Source organism: Cucumis sativus, chromosome 2 (assembly GCF_000004075.3).
Source record: "Cucumis sativus cultivar 9930 chromosome 2, Cucumber_9930_V3, whole genome shotgun sequence".
Classification (NCBI taxonomy): domain Eukaryota; kingdom Viridiplantae; phylum Streptophyta; class Magnoliopsida; order Cucurbitales; family Cucurbitaceae; genus Cucumis; species Cucumis sativus.
Window position 1 is genome coordinate 3370746 of NC_026656.2, and position 18280 is coordinate 3389025.

Sequence of the window (18280 nt, forward strand, 5' to 3'; positions counted from 1 at the left end):
CTTCATTTTTGGCCTTTTGCTTCTTTTAATTATTTGTTTTTCTTTAATATAATCTATATAGAGTAAGGTTTTACCTTTTCTTAACATTTTGGGAAAGAATCACGATAAAATATTTCAACCATGTTTTCAAAAATCAATCTTCTCTTTTCAATTTTGAATCTTGAAAGTGTTCATGTAAAATCATATAGAAATTTATGCAATGATGTGACCGATGATATATAAAAATTGGATATGTAAAAAATATTAACGATGAAATAAATGGTAACAACAATTTTCATGTTTTGCATAATTCTAAATAATACCACGAACACCTTCTACTTTTTTATATCTCTTGAAAAGTTATAATATTACCTTTAACTTTTAATTGATTTTTGAAAACTTCTTTTTAAAGTAAAAAGTCATAAGAACGTTGGAATAAAAATCATCCCCGTCCTAAAATATTAATGAAAAATTAAGGATGATATTGTAATATACTTTCTGCCTATTTTATGTTTTTTAATAAAATTAAGTACAACAAATTTTATCAAGTCTTTTCAATTATTTTATAATATTTTTGTTGTATGATTAGAGTCATAATTGGAAAATAATTCCTTTATTTCTATAGATATAAACGGCTGAGATCAATGGATAAAAAATATTATTTATGGGCTATTTGATGGATATTTTGTTGTTGTTGAAAAGTTTATTTATTATATTTTAAGGAAAAAAATTCAGTCTACTTTTTCTGAATATTTTTTAAAATTTTCGGTATAAAATAATAAAAATTAATTATTAATGAGCAAACTATTTTTTTTTTAATTAAAATTTGAAAATGTATATAGAACTTGTAAATATAAATGGTCATCGAGCTTATTCATTTTGTTCGCTCATTGTTCATTTGAAAAAGATACGTGAAAAAAGAGTTATCAGAATTTAGAATCAAAACAATAAATTTTTCACTTGAACAATTTTTTGTTTCTAGTTTATCGTTTTAGCTACTCGTTCATTTTTCTTGCTCCTCACTATACACAACTTTAATTTTTCTTTCTTTGTTTAGGTTCTTGTTCTAGCTCCTCGATTCTTTTTCTAGTTCCTCTTCGATTACAATTATAGATTTTTTTTCTTTGTTCAACTTCTTCCCTCTTGTTTTTCATTCTGGTTTTTTGTTATAGCTTCTTTGCACTTCTTTTTCTTATTCCTCATAGACACAACTACAAAATTTTCTTCGATTTTTTGTTCAGCTTCTTCCTTCAGTTTCTCGTTCTAGCTTCTCACACCTTCCTCTTTTTTCTCATCAAACGCAACTAAAATTTTTCCTACTAGAAAGACAGTAGAACTAAGAAGGAAGAGAATAATTTGGAAAATGAAAACGAAGAAGATAGGTAAAAAACGCATTTTTATTAAAGTGGTAATTTCTACTGATGTAAGCAAAGAGCCAAAATTAATTCGGTTTGATTTTGATTTGGCTCCCAACAACGGGCACTCTAATACTATTCTTCCACTACTTTTCATCGTAAGTGTTTTTTGTTTCTTTTTGTTCAAATCATTTTCCCCATAGTAGTTATATAACTTTTTCTTTAAAACAAAAACATTAGAACCAAGTTGATCTAAATAAATTTGTAAATTCGAATAAATTATTTCAACTAAAATTCAAAGGGTTGTTTGAACCCTAAACTCGGGTGACTATAACCCATTCTATGTTTTGGCTACCTAAATATAACGTAGATAAATGATTAGGAAAGCAGGTTAAGTTATAAAAGAAGTTGTCCATTATGGAATGAGCCCTACAAGAGAGAAACATTACAAAAATAGAATTAAGACATAAAAGATCATAAAATAGGCAATGGATCCCACCAAAGATTTTGTGATATTATACAAATTGTTTGATAACTAAACCCTTCCATAGGAATGTTTGTAGTGGATTACTATTGCTTCCTTTTGTACTTTTTCTTTTTTTATGTTCATGAGAAAGACATCAAAATATCCCTTTTTTATTTTCATCAATCCAACCATTTTAAATCAAATTACATCCATGGATATAATATAACTTAAGATCAACTTTCTTAATAATCAAATCGTGAAAAGACTGTGATATTACTAGTATTTTCTAAACATTTAATTAAATTAGATTTTACGGATATATGATATAGCTTTTTCACGTATGAAATTTTAAATTTTTATTTAGCTTAATTATAGGTTAATTTTTATAAATATAACAAAACACTCAAATATATACCGTCTCTGTCAAAATAAAAAAAGTTCATGATATTTTCATAAATTCTAGGTTTACCTTTGAATAATGCAGATGATTTTTCACTTTTTTTTTTTTTTTTTTTTTTTTTGCGGTTTATTCATCTCCTCTTCGCGTTATTAGGACTTCTTCTTAGTTTACAATATTATAATTATTTATGTAAATATTTAACAATTTCTCCATTTCCTATTTCAGAATTTCTTCCTTCTTCGTTGCTTATCTTCTTTTTTCTTCTTAATACAAGATTTAAATGATATTGGTACCAGATATAAATGATCGTCTACCAATATCTAAACGATCAATTGTCTATCTCAAATAGACATGGATAGACCATTATCATTAATAAATCGTTTAGACTATGTACAAGATCGTTTAATCTATGTACAAGGGTATAAGATCGTTTAGACTTGGTACAAGAGTACAAGATCGTTCAGACTTGCTACGAAATAGTTTAGACTTACAAAAATATATTATTTAGACTAGGTACAAACTATTTTTCATGCGTGTGTGACCGATTAATTGAAGAGGTATTTTTGTTATTTCACGTTGCTGACATGTGGACTTTTTTTCTTTTCAAAATTATTTTATACTGTGTAAATATTTTCATGCTATTTTTTTGAAAAAACCCCTTAATTATATTTGATTGTTTAACGTTTTGGTTGTGACCTTGAAAGGTAGGTTTGAAAATTGAACAACGACATCTCGTGAATTTTATTTCTCTTACGATTCTATATATCTTCGTTATTTTAGCTGTAACTCTTTGGTAGGTTTGAAAATTGAAGTATGAGTATAATTTTATTATTGGTTTCATCTTACCATATTTAACACTAATAATTATATATTAATAACAACTAAAATAAACCAATTATATTTGAAGACAGTTGAACCTTGGTGGTTGTATATAATTTGAAGTATTAAGAAATGCCACAAATAATAAACATGATTTGATTGAAATTTTTAAATGTATATTGTGTTTATAATTAATAATTAAATTGCATTACTTTCTTATTCCCATGAGCATAAATGTCCAATCAATTTCAACAATAATCATAATCATAGATGCTTAAAATGAAAAGAATCCCATATTTAGACTAAAGCTAAATTGAAAAATGCTTAATGATCACACTCACTAAGGCAATAATGCTTCCCAACTCTTTAGAATTTCACTTATTTTAAAACTGGTAATTTTTGCTATTTATATTCTTGGCCAAGCCATCCATTTTGATGAATAAATTCAATTAATTTTATCATCACAACCATTTTTTTTTTTTTTATCGATTTAAGATTCATAAAAATTTAAAATATAAATTTATATAAGTTGAAGTATATTGATAAATTTTAATTTTATTATTTATTTTAAACTTTATCTAGTTGGCACATATAATATATATATTAAATGTGGTCACAGAAAGGTTAATAAATTTTGGGAGTTCACTTTAAAGTAGGAGTAGCCCTAAGCCTAGGTTGCCCTTTTATTTTTTAATTGATAGTAATATACTTTATTATCTACAATATTTTACAATATAATATAATGTATTCAACATATGTCTTATACTTTTACTATACATTAATTTTTTAGACTAAGTTTATCATATGAAACATTAAATTTATTTAAATTCTTCCTCATTTGTTAGTCAATCTAGATTCTATTTTTAAAATTTTTGGAGTTTAGTCCAAGTCGATTCTAAAAATTAAAATAAAATAAAATAAATTCAACTCTACCCTTAAACACAATGCCATTTTCTTAAATTGGAATATGTATTATTTAATATATTATAAATTATCTATAAACTAACAATTATACATTATCTAAAACAAGGAAGGTTTATAAATGAGTTGGTTATAGTTTTTGCATCCAACCTAAATACTAACCAAATATATTCTCTTTAAATAATTGTTTAGATTAAGATGAAATTTACGAACCTCGACTAAACACAATCACAAACATGTTCTTATTCCTTCAATAGGCAAAAATACATTAAAAATTGTTTGTAAAAACGAGACACAATCAAAACACTCATATCTAAAAATATAGTATTAAAATAAATAACTAAATAGATAATTACAAAAATAGAAAAATTCTCAATGTTCAGTATCTCAAATTTCTTCGGAGTTTCAATTAATACACAGATCTAACAAAACTCACCAAACGACAATAACCAATTTGGTAAGTTGGATTGTATAGATATTATGTTCAGTATCTTCAAGACACGTGACAATGTGTAAACAAAGAGCGGAGGATTTGGTAAGTTAGATTATTGAATAGATACTACGTTCAGTATCTTCGAGACACGTGACGATGTAAAAAAAGAGCGAAAGATTTGGTAAGTTGGATTGTATAGATACTATGTTGAGTATTTTCGAGACACGTGATAATGTAAAGAGAGAGCGGAGGAAGCGACGGATAACTTACTAACACCAAAATTTAATAATGATAGTTATAAGAAAATCCATTTTGATGAATCATAGAAAAGCCCTAAAGTTTTCAAAATTATTAGAGGATAAAATGGATGGATTTGGTAAGAAAAGAATGATCTCGCGAGAAATAAGAAAAAAGGGTTTGTATCGCTGTCATGATGACGCAAGGGCAACGCGCGTAACATGTGCTTTGGGGTACAGATAACACCACGGGCAGTTAAAGGCGCGTGAGGGAGTGGAGTTAAAGGAAGTGATGCCACGTGTCAAATAAGTGTGGTCCCTGGAAATTTGTAGGCCCCTACTTGAAAGGACATGCAACTCGGGTTGGCTTCTTCTAAGCTTTTTAAAAGTTTTTTTTTTCTCTCTTTTTTTTTAAATAATATTAATTAATTAAATTAATTAAAAAGAGGAAATGAAATTCCGCACCAACTAGAAGCCTTATTTATTTTTATATAATGAGACAAATGATGTTTCATTATTTTGAACCAAAATTTAATGTAAAACAATAAAAGAAAAGCTGTCAATTTTTTCAATTTTTAATTTTATTTGTTATTTAAGATGTTGTTGTGTTGAGACGTGCTCAATGTTTTCAACAAAACGTGTGAGCATGACATTCCCCTCCTTCTCTTTTTCTTTTCATTTTATTTTTTATATTAGAATTGTGGTTACAAATATTTACAAAATATATATATAAAAAAAACTTAAATGGACCCGAACAGATAGATGGATTTTATTATCTTGCGTAAATAGTTTTACTATTTTACTATTTTTTAAAATGCCTACAAAATTAGTAAAGTTTTCTAAACCATTTTTATTGTATTTTGTAAATAGTTTTATTATATTTTTTTACTATCTATAATAATGTTTTTATTATTATAGATTTCGATAGTTTTTGTCTGTCACTGACATTGATGTGATATTGACCCCAAAAAATTCTTTGTTTTTTTAAAGATTAAATGACATGTTTTATACATGTGATCGGAGAAAAATATATAATTTAATATCTAAAATTGAAATTTAAGTTTATATGATTTAATAAAATATTATAAATAGTCCTCGTCAATGAATAAATATGGATTTTATATGACTATATGGATTAAATTTTAATTTATAAATTAAGGAACTAAAAAAATAAGTTGACCATCTTGTTTTATTCTTAGATCATAGAACTTATAATTATATTATAATTATATTTTGATTTTCTTACGAGTTTAGGGATAAGCTTAATCTTTTTTCCACTTCATGATTTAAATTAAAGATTTGTGAAAAGAGAAGATGATGAAGTGGAATTTTTTTTTATATATTTATGGAATTGAGATGATGATTACCACTCACCTTATTTATTCTTTACTAAATTAATAAGGGTTCAAATAATTCTTATTTATTAAGATATCTCTATGTACAATTAGTTATATAATTTATAATTCATGTTGAAGTTGTAACTTTAAAAAAATTTGACATATTCATTTAGTTTGTTTCAATTTTTTAAAAAAAAATGTTTTTTAATTAAAAAAAAAGACAATATTATAATAGAGAGATTTTTCAATTGGTCTTTTAACATTAAAGAAAAAGTTAAGTTTGAAAAATTACAATGTATTTAATACAAAACTTTGTAACATAATAACTCATAAACAACTAAGTAAATTAATATCCAACAATAAAATCATAGACAACCAAAACCTAGTTTGATGCACTTTAGACTATTCCTCCAATGAAATTAAAGAGTTTAACGAGTACACAAAAATTTCTTAGATGAGAGATTTCATCTTTCACCAACTCTTTTGGATGTATTTGAGGGAAGGGATGAGTTATGAAGTGTTGGGTTACATTAGCTAACGTTTGTGAGGGGAGTTATCATAACCCTAGTTTTTCTCTCAACCCTTCTTCGAGTTTTTCTTTTAACTGTTTCTCATTTATAATTAATCTATTTAAGTTTAAATACTATTTAATTTTTTTTGTTCGATTAATTTTAATCTTTTTATTTTAAAACACACTTGTTTTTAAATTACAAATTTGGTACAGATATCAAAGGAATGTTAATTCAATAAAAAAAATTGGTACAATTTTATGGAACTACCATAAATTGATTATAACAATTACTAAACTAAAATGACTATTTGATTAGGTAAATTAAGTATAGAAACTCGTGTATTAGATTTATAATATGATTTTTTTTAAAAGAGATAATAAATTTCATAACACTAATTACGTAACTCTTCCAAAACATAATTCTAGGTTTATCATAACATTAGGTTTATCCTAACTCTGACCCCCATAATCCAACCCTTTCTCAAACACACCCTTTAGTTTTAGGTTAGACGTATTTTACTTCATTTAAATTTTAGGTCCTCTCACTTTCACACGTCTCTCCAGGTATTGTACGTACGAGATTCTCTCAATGCAACATATGTCTGATCTCCTTAAGTGTGTGATTCACCACTTCACGTACAAGCAATATTTTGTTAAGTAATTTTGATTGACACCTCTTCGATATATATCAAAAGACTCCCAATGAGTTCTTACTTGGTTCATAAGTGGTTTCCATTCTCACGACAATATATTCAATCAAACTCCATTGACAAGTACAATAAACCCACCAGTGACAAATATAAAACTTTATTTTAATCACAGTAAATGAATGTTAAGACATTAGACAAACTCTAAACTCAAAATTCCAAATACACACCATGTTCATCCCGAGGTAACACTAAAATTAAACAAATCCACTGTATATACATACGAGTAGGTTTGAAAAAATCCTCAATTAAAAAGTCAGATAGTTTTTAATCCTAAAAAATTATTAATTAAACGAAATATAAAAATTCACGTATTTATTAAACAAAATAAAAAAATTTGAAACTATAGAATATGAAAACTTATTTTATGATAACAAAATCACTAGATTTATGTTTGAAAACAGTCTGGATTCCACTTTTAGACAAAAGAGATTTAAGATAATATTTCTAATTTAAAATATCAAATAACTATTTAATGTTTAAAATTGAGATTTTTTTTCAAAATTAGAAATAAAACAAACTATTTATACTTGATAGAAAGTAACTAAAATAAAAAATTGTTATTTTTTCTTTACCTTTGAAAATTTCAATTTCCCTTTCAAAGTCATAAACGGAAATTTTGGAAATATCAAATTTAATATTATGGAAAAATTGAACTAATTAAAAGTAAAAAAGAAATAAATAGAAACTTAAAAAATGAAATTAAGAAAAGAGAAAAAGTAGAGAGGCATCAAGGTGGGGTCCCACAGTGAGAACTGAAATCCAATCCGTTAGGAAAAGCATCAATACCTCGCGAGTGAAGGCTCTTTTTACTTTTTAGGAAAATCAAAATAACAAAATAAAAAGTAGGACAAAAACTCGGGAATAAATCGCGATAAGGACGGCGATAATGGTTCCGATTAATTTGAAACGGAAAGCGACAGTACGAAAAGAGCTATGAGGATGAGAGAGAGAGGAGAGAGAAAGTAGGGTACGACTGGACGTGTGTAACGAATATTCACTAGATTTGAATTAGTGGTTCGAATCCGCAACACGGACTCTTAATTGCTCTTATCTTACATTACTCATAATTCAATCCCCTTATCAATAAGCAGCATTACAGATCTGATAAGTTATCGAAAGTGGTTATCAAAGTTTTTTTTGTCACTGATAGGCATGTAGAAAAAGAGAGACCTCTGTACAACGCATCGAAGATAGCGAGACCAAGTCCTCTTCTCTCTCGTCTCTGCACCCTTCTGAAACCCTAGAATTCCTTGGAATTCGCTCCCAGTGATGCTTCAAACCTTCATGATTCTTTGTGTTTTCATGATTTCCGCTAAGTCTGAGCATCGATTTCGTTGTTGCTTTTGATATTCGACTGGATTCCTTCGTCTTTCCTGCCAATTTGAACTCTCCGCTTCGAGGTTTGGCTTTTGGACGGTGAGCTTTTGGCTTCTGAGAGTATTGGTTGGAATAAATGTCGTCTTTAAGCAGAGAATTGGTGTTTCTTATACTTCAATTCCTTGAGGAGGAGAAGTTCAAGGAATCGGTGCATAGGTGAGTTTTTTCTTTCTCTATTCCTTGTTAATTCTGTGTTGGAGTTGTTGAATTTAGTTGTAATGGAATTAAATGGGATGAGAGGAAGTAGAATTTGTGAATCTGAATTATATGTTTGTTCGATGTGTGTGTTGAATTTAATGTTGAAACGCATTACTTATTGTTGTTGCAGCCTCGTTTCTCACCTGGCTAGTGTATGCTTAGAGCAGATTTGAATTAAATTCTTTTAGCGCTTTTTTTTTTTCCTTTTTTTAAAAAAATTATTTTTAATTAATTTTTTTTATCGAGGATTTTGAATTAATGTTTATATTTGATGTCTGATTGTTGGGGGAAAATGGTGGGGGATGGGGGATTTTTATCTAGCCGACTTTGTAGCATGTACTACTACAGAATGCTGACATTCTGTTTCGTAGTGAGAAATGTGAAAAGATATCCTGGATTTAGATTCTTACTGTTGGTTTCATTTTAAGCAGAAGTTTCTGTTGCTAGGAACCGGCGAAATGACAGTTAAAGATGGAATGGAACCAAAAGATTTCCTTTATATGCTTTTCTTATAATTATTATCATTACTTCAATATTAGCATGGTAGTTTATTTTGTGACACTTCCCCCTCAAAGGGAATAGTTTGGAGTTTTGCTGATGTTTTGTTTGAGGATTTTTTTTTTTTTTTTTTTTTTTTGTGTAGACTGGAGAAAGAATCTGGGTTTTACTTCAATATGAAGTACTTTGAGGATAAAGTTCAAGCTGGAGAATGGGAGGAAGTTGAAAAGTACTTATCTGGATATACTAAAGTCGATGATAACAGATACTCAATGAAGATATTTTTCGAGATAAGGAAGCAGAAGTATCTTGAAGCCCTTGACCGGTACTTAAGCTTTTTCTTCATAGTTCATACGTACAAGAATTTAACTCTCTTGTAATGATATATATAACTTGTCCTGTTTGATGATGTTGAAGGAGTGACAAAGCAAAGGCTGTGGAGATATTGGTAAGCGACTTGAAAGTTTTCTCAACATTTAATGAGGAGTTGTACAAAGAAATTACTCAGCTTTTGACTCTTACTAATTTTAGGTAAGTTATTGCACATACATTATTAATAAGCAACCTAAGTTGATTGAATATCCTTCCTTGATATAGATGATATGAAGGAAATGAACATAGATTGCATATAAAAGAATGGCTTGATGAAATTAGTCATAACTCTTGAAATGAATTTACCAATCTTTTGGGGTTTATTTACCGAGTCTTGCTACTTCTTTGAATAAACTATTACCAGGGAAAATGAGCAGCTTTCCAAGTATGGTGACACAAAAGCTGCTCGTAGTATAATGTTGATAGAGCTGAAAAAGCTTATAGAGGCAAATCCTCTTTTCAGAGACAAGCTTGTTTTCCCAGCCTTGAAGTCATCAAGATTACGAACACTCATCAATCAAAGGTTAGAATCATAGTTGTTGATGAGTTTCAACCTTTGACATTGAACCCTACTCCTTGATTTCACTAATTTCTATTAATGTGAAAATTGTCTCCATAGTAAACAAAATACTAGTGCTACAACACTGAATCATCAAAGCATTAGCAGATGATAGTAGCTGTAGATGCTGAGGTACTTGTTCTTTTAATTCCATACCATTGATAATACTTGTTTTATGCAGCTTGAACTGGCAGCATCAGTTATGCAAGAACCCACGGCCAAATCCTGATATCAAGACTTTATTCATGGACCATACATGTTCGCCACCAAACGGTCCTCTGGCACCAACACCTGTCAATCTTCCTGTTGCAAAACCGGCACCTTATGCCCCACTAGGAGCCCACAGTGTATGGGTGTTACATACTCCTCTCCTTGGATACATTTGAATATTAAGTTATTTCTAAATTCCTTTTTATGTTATTATCAAACAGCCGTTCCCACCAACTGGAGCTACAGCAAATGCCAATGCTTTAGCTGGCTGGATGGCAAATGCTTCAGCTTCTTCGTCTGTTCAAGCAGCTGTGGTTACTGCATCATCCATTCCCGTTCCACAAAATCAAGGTTTGATCTCTTCTTCAATTTGCCTACTCCTATCTCTTCTTCAACTTGATTATATAAAATATATAGGGAGTTGTAAAGCAATGTATTTAAAATGAAGAATTCTTTCCACAGTTGATCACAGGATAGGTAGAAAAAGGTATCCTCCCAACTTAAAAGCTAAAACGAGATTGTAAGGAAAGGTTTCAATTGGCCTGAATTGAGCACAGTAATCCCAGAGGCCTTAGATAAGGAGTTCAGTCCCAGATCGTGAAATAAAATATCCTCAATTCCAAAATTATACCAAGCCAAATAATTCAACCAGTTTCCACAGTAACATTAATTCGGAACAGCTCTTAGTTTTTCTTTCAAAAGAGTAGCTTGTAAGAGTTTGTGCTAGAAGTTTTTTAAGTGGAAGGCAGCACCACCTGAAATTTAAAATTTGCATCACTTCTATGAAACCTTTTTAATAAAGAGGCATTCATATAAAATAATCCCAATGTCGGTGTTTACAGGAAAAAAGAGGCATTCATATAAAATAATTCCAATGTTGGTGTTTACAGGAAGAAAGAGGCATTCATATAAAATATTTTGTTAGAACCCTCTTCTGTCACAACACACACCTGGGTAAAGCAATCTTATTTGTATATTGTCCTGAATCCGGATGATAACTTTCCATTTTACACATGCAGTCTCAATTTTGAAACATGCAAGAACACCTCCATCAAATCCTGGTATGGTTGATTATCAGAATCCTGAGCATGATCAACTAATGAAGCGATTGCGGTCTGCTCAATCTGTTGAGGAGGTAACTTTTTCCATAATCCTTGTATTATTATGTAAATGCAGCTCTTTCTCTTCTTTAATTTGGTCTTTGTGTGACTTTTGATGATTTGAGATTTGCTAATGTTCTCTATATTTTTTAGGTCACATATCCAGCACCCAGGCAGCAAGCGTCTTGGTCAATTGAAGACCTGCCGAGAACAGTAGCTTTTACATTGCACCAAGGGTCTACTGTTACAAGCATGGATTTCCATCCTACTCACCACACTTTACTTCTTGGTATGTTTGTGTACCAAATGAACCAACTCGGATCTAAAGTTCTATGTCTGATTTCTTAGTCCAAGTTTTGAGATATTTTCTTCCTTCCTTGTTATATCTTACCTATTGGGTCTTTTGGGCAGTTGGTTCTAACAATGGTGAAGTTACACTTTGGGAACTTGGTATACGGGAGAGATTGATTTCAAAGCCTTTCAAGCTTTGGGATTTATCATCTAGGTCATTGGCATTTCAGGTTTTGTTCTAATTTGGACCTTTTGGTAGTCTGATTTTATGTTAATATTCTCTTTGGGAACATCAAAGTTGTCATGTTTTATGTTAATATGGGGAATTTATTTGAAGTCATGACCTGATATTGTTGTCTTACTTAATATGCTTGCAGGCTGCCATTGTAAAAGACACTCCAATATCTGTCAGCCGAGTTACATGGAGTCCAGATGGGACTTTTGTTGGTACGTTCATTTTGACAACGGGAAAACGTGTTGCTATATCTTAGTCATGGGTGGTAACCAATTGTAGGTGCCCAATTGATTATCTCACTTCTTTTTGTTTCAGGGGTTGCATTTACCAAACATTTAGTTCACTTGTACTCGTATAATAGTTCAAATGAACTAAACCAACAATCCGAGGTGTGCTTATACTTTTGTTTGTCTTCTAAATATTTAATACAATAACTTCATATTCTCTTGACCTACCATTTCTTACCTTTCCTTTCCAGATTGATGCCCACGTAGGTGGAGTGAATGACTTGGCTTTTGCCCATCCAAATAAACAGCTTTGCGTGGTAACTTGTGGAGAAGATAAGCTCATAAAGGTAGGGTGATCATCACTCTTACTTTAAGAAATCTTTATTTCTGTTTAACTTTTTTAGGCGAACTTGGCTTTTGCTTATAATTTGAGAAATTGTGCAGGTTTGGGATATAGGTGGACGAAAACTGTTTACCTTTGAAGGGCACGAGGCATCAGTGTATTCCATATGTCCTCATCACAAGGAGAACATTCAAGTGAGTTCATGCTAGATATATAAATGTTAATTGAACATGGTAGCAGTTAGGAAAATCTATCAACTCTTTTTTGGATTCCTTTGAATCTTTTGCGTATGATAAGTCGGGTATGATTCACTGGCGGCTTAATGTTCCATGTTGACTTGTGGCTTTGCAGTTCATATTTTCAACAGCTCTTGATGGAAAGATAAAGGCATGGCTCTATGATCATATGGGTTCAAGAGTTGATTATGATGCCCCTGGAAAGTGGTGTACAACGATGCTTTATAGTGCAGATGGGAGTAGGTATGTAGTCATATCGATGCCTGAAATGAGGAAAGAATTTGGCACTACACTAGAATATCATCGAACTTATTATATTCAATTAATTTTCTTTTTATGTTTCAGATTGATTGTTGTTTCTAATTTCAATCACTTGTATTTCTTTTTATGACTATGCTAAAAGGTGCTCACGGTCATGTGATTGTTTGATTTGGCTATTAAGATTAATTGAACTATTGAGTTTTTGTCATCATGTCATCTCTTGATCCAATTCCTCTCTTCTATCCTGTTCTACCATTTTTTCTCTCTTGCCTCGTTCTATTTTTATAAATCTATTTTTCCTCAAATCCTACATTGCTAGGTTCTGAATATCTCTGGACTATTACTATGAATCTATTAGTTTGTGTTCCAATTTCCATGCTCTATTTTGTTTGTTCATATTTGTATTTCCTATTTTTCGTTTTGACTGTTTTTGAATATACCATAAATTTAATTATTATTTTTCTTTTCATTTTTCAGATTATTTTCCTGTGGAACAAGTAAAGATGGAGATTCTTACCTAGTTGAATGGAACGAGAGTGAGGGAGCAATAAAGAGGACATATCTTGGATTTAGGAAGAAATCAACTGGCGTTGTGCAGTTCGATACAACCCAGAATCACTTTTTGGCTGTGGGTGAAGATAGTCAAATTAAGTTTTGGGATATGGATAACGTCAACATTCTCACTTACACTGATGCAGAAGGTGGACTTCCGGTTAGTATATTTTGTATTGTTTCATTTATATCACATGTTTATTCTACTATCCTGGTCATCGATGAATTAAGTTGTGTGCTTGTTCAGAGTCTTCCTCGCTTGAGGTTCAATAAGGAAGGAAATCTTCTTGCTGTTACAACGGATAATGGGTTTAAGATACTCGCCAATGCTGTGGGAATGAGATCATTAAAGGCAATTGAATCCACCACCCCTTTTGAAGCGTTGAGGTCGCCCATGGAATCTGCCTTGAAGGTTCATACCTACGTATACTCTGTTGTTATCATAGGATTATTCTTTATTTGACCTTATTTACTTTTCTTTTTACTGAAGAAACTTCTAACTCACAAATATGCACATTTAGGTCTCTGGCCCATCTGCCGTTGCAAGTGTTAGTCCAGTTAATTGCAAAGTAGAAAGAAGTTCCCCAGTCAGACCTCCTTCCATTATCGTAAGTCGTGTTTGCCTTCTGAAAATTTGTAGTTTTTTCTAGTAACATACTCAAATTTAGCTGTGACAAGTTGATCGGTTATGAATTGGCTCCTTCCATAAATCCTGATTCTTTAGACCTTGCTTTTAATTTTATTCTCTTATGGTGGAGTTGTTTTAGATATCATTGTCATTGGACAAATCTTTCTTCCGCAGGAAAAAGACACTTGTTCGCGAGTGTCATCCCTAATTTCTTCTATGCTTTTAATTTGTTTGTCATTTAGCGTATTATGCTGTTAGAATTACTGACCATTTTGATTTATCAACCACTTTCTGAAGAATGGAGTCGAAGGTTTGGGGAGAAATTTGGACAAAGCAAGAACTGTAGAAGATGCAATTGATAAAGCCAAACCCTGGCAGTTAGCTGAAATTGTTGATCCAGCCAGTTGCCGGTTGGTCACCATGCCTGACAATGCAGATTCCTCCCACAAGGTTTGTTATCTGTTCAAATTTTTTGAGATCTTAGATATTATTTCCCACATGGCTTAATTCTTCCGTACCATTCAGGTCGTTAGACTTCTATATACAAATTCTGGTGTTGGTCTTTTGGCCCTTGGGTCAAACGGAATCCAGAAGCTCTGGAAATGGACACGCAATGAACAGAATCCAAGTGGAAAGGTACTAGCTCGAACAGCTTTCAACATACATATGCCGATTTCCTTTAGTTTCTTGAAATTTTAGGAGATACATTAGTTTCTGTCAGCATTCATAAATTTACATCTTTTCTTCACTCTTTTTTTCTCATCCATTCTGAAGACAATTATCTTAACCTTTGAGTTTTTAGGCCACCGCCAATGTTGTTCCACAGCATTGGCAACCAAACAGTGGTCTTCTCATGACTAATGATGTCTTAGGTGTAAACCTTGAAGAAGCTGTCCCATGTATAGCACTATCAAAAAACGACTCGTATGTAATGTCAGCGTCCGGTGGAAAAGTTTCATTATTTAACATGATGACATTTAAGGTATATTATCCAAAAACGTATTAAATTCTTTGTAACCTATAGTTTTTTTTCCGGTTGGTGATGAATTGCTTTGACTTGTAGGTTATGACAACATTCATGCCTCCTCCCCCAGCTTCTACCTTCCTAGCTTTCCACCCTCAAGATAACAACATTATTGCCATAGGAATGGAGGATTCAACCATTCACATATACAATGTCAGAGTGGATGAGGTATATCTCTTTTTGAAAACACAGTGGGAAATTTTCTACACCATGCATACTCCCTCCATTTATTGTGTCACGTCAACGTACTTTTTCTAAAAAATAGAGTGGAACCGAAATGTGAGATCCATTAATATTTATAAAAAGCAATTTTACAGTGAAAAGCAGTCGTAGTGCAAGAAGTTTTCTTTAAGGAGTTGGTTCTATATTCATGCATTATCCCTAAGCCTACAAGGTTTCGCAATATAGCTTTCATCCTATTTTAGTTTGCTCTCTTATATGAATGGCATTTTATGTCTTCCCTTTTCAGGTAAAATCAAAATTGAAGGGTCACCAAAAGCGGATAACGGGTCTAGCCTTTTCCACCAGTCTCAATATTTTGGTTTCTTCTGGTGCTGATGCTCAAGTGAGTGATTTTATTTTCTTGTCACTCTATTATCCTTTGTTAAGCAACAATTATACAGTCGAACGTTTGTACTTTTGCACTATCGTTTTTATTTGGCTCGTCATAATCTTCACTGTCCTTTGATCAACTGGGATTTAATTAATTTTTTCTTACCTCCATGAATAAAACATTGGTTCTTGCTTTTCTCCATCTTTTACCACTAATTATTCCTCAACTCTGCACAGCTGTGTTTGTGGAGCATTGACACTTGGGAAAAGAGGAAATCCATAACAATTCAGCTCCCAGCAGGAAAGGCTCCCGTCGGTGATACTCGTGTACAGTTCCATTCTGATCAGATACGCTTGTTGGTAGTCCACGAGACCCAGATAGCTATATATGATGCCTCGAAAATGGATCGTATTCGGCAGGTACAGATTTTTACAATCCTCACTGATTCCATGATACCAATAACTATATGGTTTTTCCTTGACACTCGGTTCTTCTCCTCAGTGGGTTCCACAAGACGCGCTTCCTGCTCCTATTTCCTACGCAGCATATTCCTGCAATAGCCAATTGGTCTACGCTACGTTTTGCGATGGTAATGTTGGAGTGTTTGATGCCGATACCCTTCGACTAAGATGTCGCATTGCCCCATCAGTGTATTTGCCATCTGCAGTGTTGAATTCGTAAGTAACTGAAATTTATGTTTTCGCAAAATGATTACAAGACTAAAGCTTAAGAGTTCTTTTTATCAAATTCTACCATTATACTCGTAAACGTTGTATGAAGTGACATTACATTTTTTTTTTGTCATTGTCATTTCAAACTTCTGCAGAAGCCAAGCTATATACCCGCTCGTCGTTGCCACACATCCATTAGATCCAAACCAATTAGCCATTGGGTTGTCTGACGGATCTGTTAAAGTAATCGAGCCAACAGAATCAGAAGGGAAATGGGGAGTAAGTCCGCCAATGGACAACGGAATCCTGAACGGTAGAACAGCTTCATCGTCGACCACCAGCAACCACACACCGGATCAGATACAAAGATGAGATTTGTAGGTGTCTTTTGTAATTTTATGCCTATAGGTCACTTAAAAAGTGTAGGTTCCCTTTATTCTCTCTTCCATTTCATCCTTTGCTAAAAAAAATGTAAGTTTTTGGATATCAATTATATAAATGATCAGGGGACATACATTCTTATATTCTTATTTATTGTAATTAACTCATAATTGAATATTCTACTCAACAACCCTCTCTACGTCAAACATTTCCTCTCCTCATCCAATTACTTTCTTTTTGTGTTTTTCCAAATATTTCATCTCTAAGATCAAATGCTTTTCTTTTTTAAAAAAATACTTTTGCCTTATATTATAAGTAAAAAGGCGGTAGGAACTAGAATGAACAGTGCAGTAGCAATAAATGCGAGAATATTTACTTCCATAATATCATCGTTTCATTTTTTATTCGCAATAACTCGGGATTTAATCCCATAGAGATGATAAATGTTTCGCTTGTAAATTCAATGGGATGCATTGTATCTCGATGATATCGAATCGTATTAAAATATCATGAATAACAATATCGGAGCTATCAAATCGATTCATCGATCCATTTCTATTGGACAAAAATGTGTAGGTCATGCATTTATTTAATGTAATAAAAAAAAAAACTAACTAATTTGGGTATTTGGGTAAGGGATGTGTTTGGTTTCATAGTTCATTCTAAGTTAGATTTTTGTTAGTTAATTGAACGTAAAATAATGGGGCAGAATTTATCCAAATATAAATTAAGTTAATAATTTAAAGATATCCGACTTCTTTATAAAAAAAGAAAAGAAAAAACGTGTTTCAAATATAGAAAAATAAATCATTATATAGACTCGTATAATTTTAAAATGAACCATTTTTAGATATAGATAGATGTTTGTTAATATTTATTTCATATTACTAACATTTTGTTATTTTTTAATTCAAACATATTAAAAATAAAATCTAACCGAGGTCAAAAAAGTGAATCAACCAAATATTTAATTGCGAACTCAAACAATAATTTTAACAAAATTTATGGTTATCAAATTCAGTATCAGTAACCAATCATACCGACCCTTGAAAGTTCTTTTTGGCCCTATTTCTACTCTAAAAGAAAACGAAAAGAATGGAAAAGTGAGTGAATGTGGGTCTCCCATTCTGATCATAAGCAACTTTAGTTTATATTTAACTCTTTTTCCTTTTTCTATTGTCCCACTTGTCATTTTTATATTCTACTTTGTTTTCTTTTATAAGATTAGTCTTTGGAAATTGGACTGTCCTTTTATAGGATCCCTCTCTTTCTTTTTCTTGGGCAAAGATTCCATTGTGAAATGGTCACATAGCACTTGGCCACTCCGCTAGCTTTTATGTGTACTACAAACCTTCTCCTAACATTATAATTAATATTTTAATTTCCATCAAATTTAA

General features: G+C 31.4%; 1 protein-coding gene across 1 annotated transcript; it reads left to right on the top strand.

Moving 5' to 3' along the window:
- Positions 1–8335: 8335 nt before the first annotated feature.
- On the top strand, positions 8336–17095 carry LOC101208482 (topless-related protein 3). The gene is made up of 25 exons (XM_004144720.3): positions 8336–8700; positions 9386–9565; positions 9658–9771; positions 9977–10135; positions 10353–10518; positions 10603–10732; positions 11401–11516; positions 11635–11770; positions 11893–12002; positions 12150–12219; positions 12323–12396; positions 12486–12581; positions 12679–12771; positions 12929–13056; positions 13552–13786; positions 13874–14038; positions 14148–14234; positions 14552–14704; positions 14780–14890; positions 15057–15236; positions 15318–15446; positions 15748–15843; positions 16068–16250; positions 16333–16508; positions 16658–17095. The coding sequence occupies exons 1-25, from the start codon at positions 8621–8623 to the stop codon at positions 16872–16874; spliced, it is 3384 nt and encodes a 1127-aa protein (XP_004144768.1). The 5' UTR covers positions 8336–8620; the 3' UTR covers positions 16875–17095.
- Positions 17096–18280: the final 1185 nt, after the last annotated feature.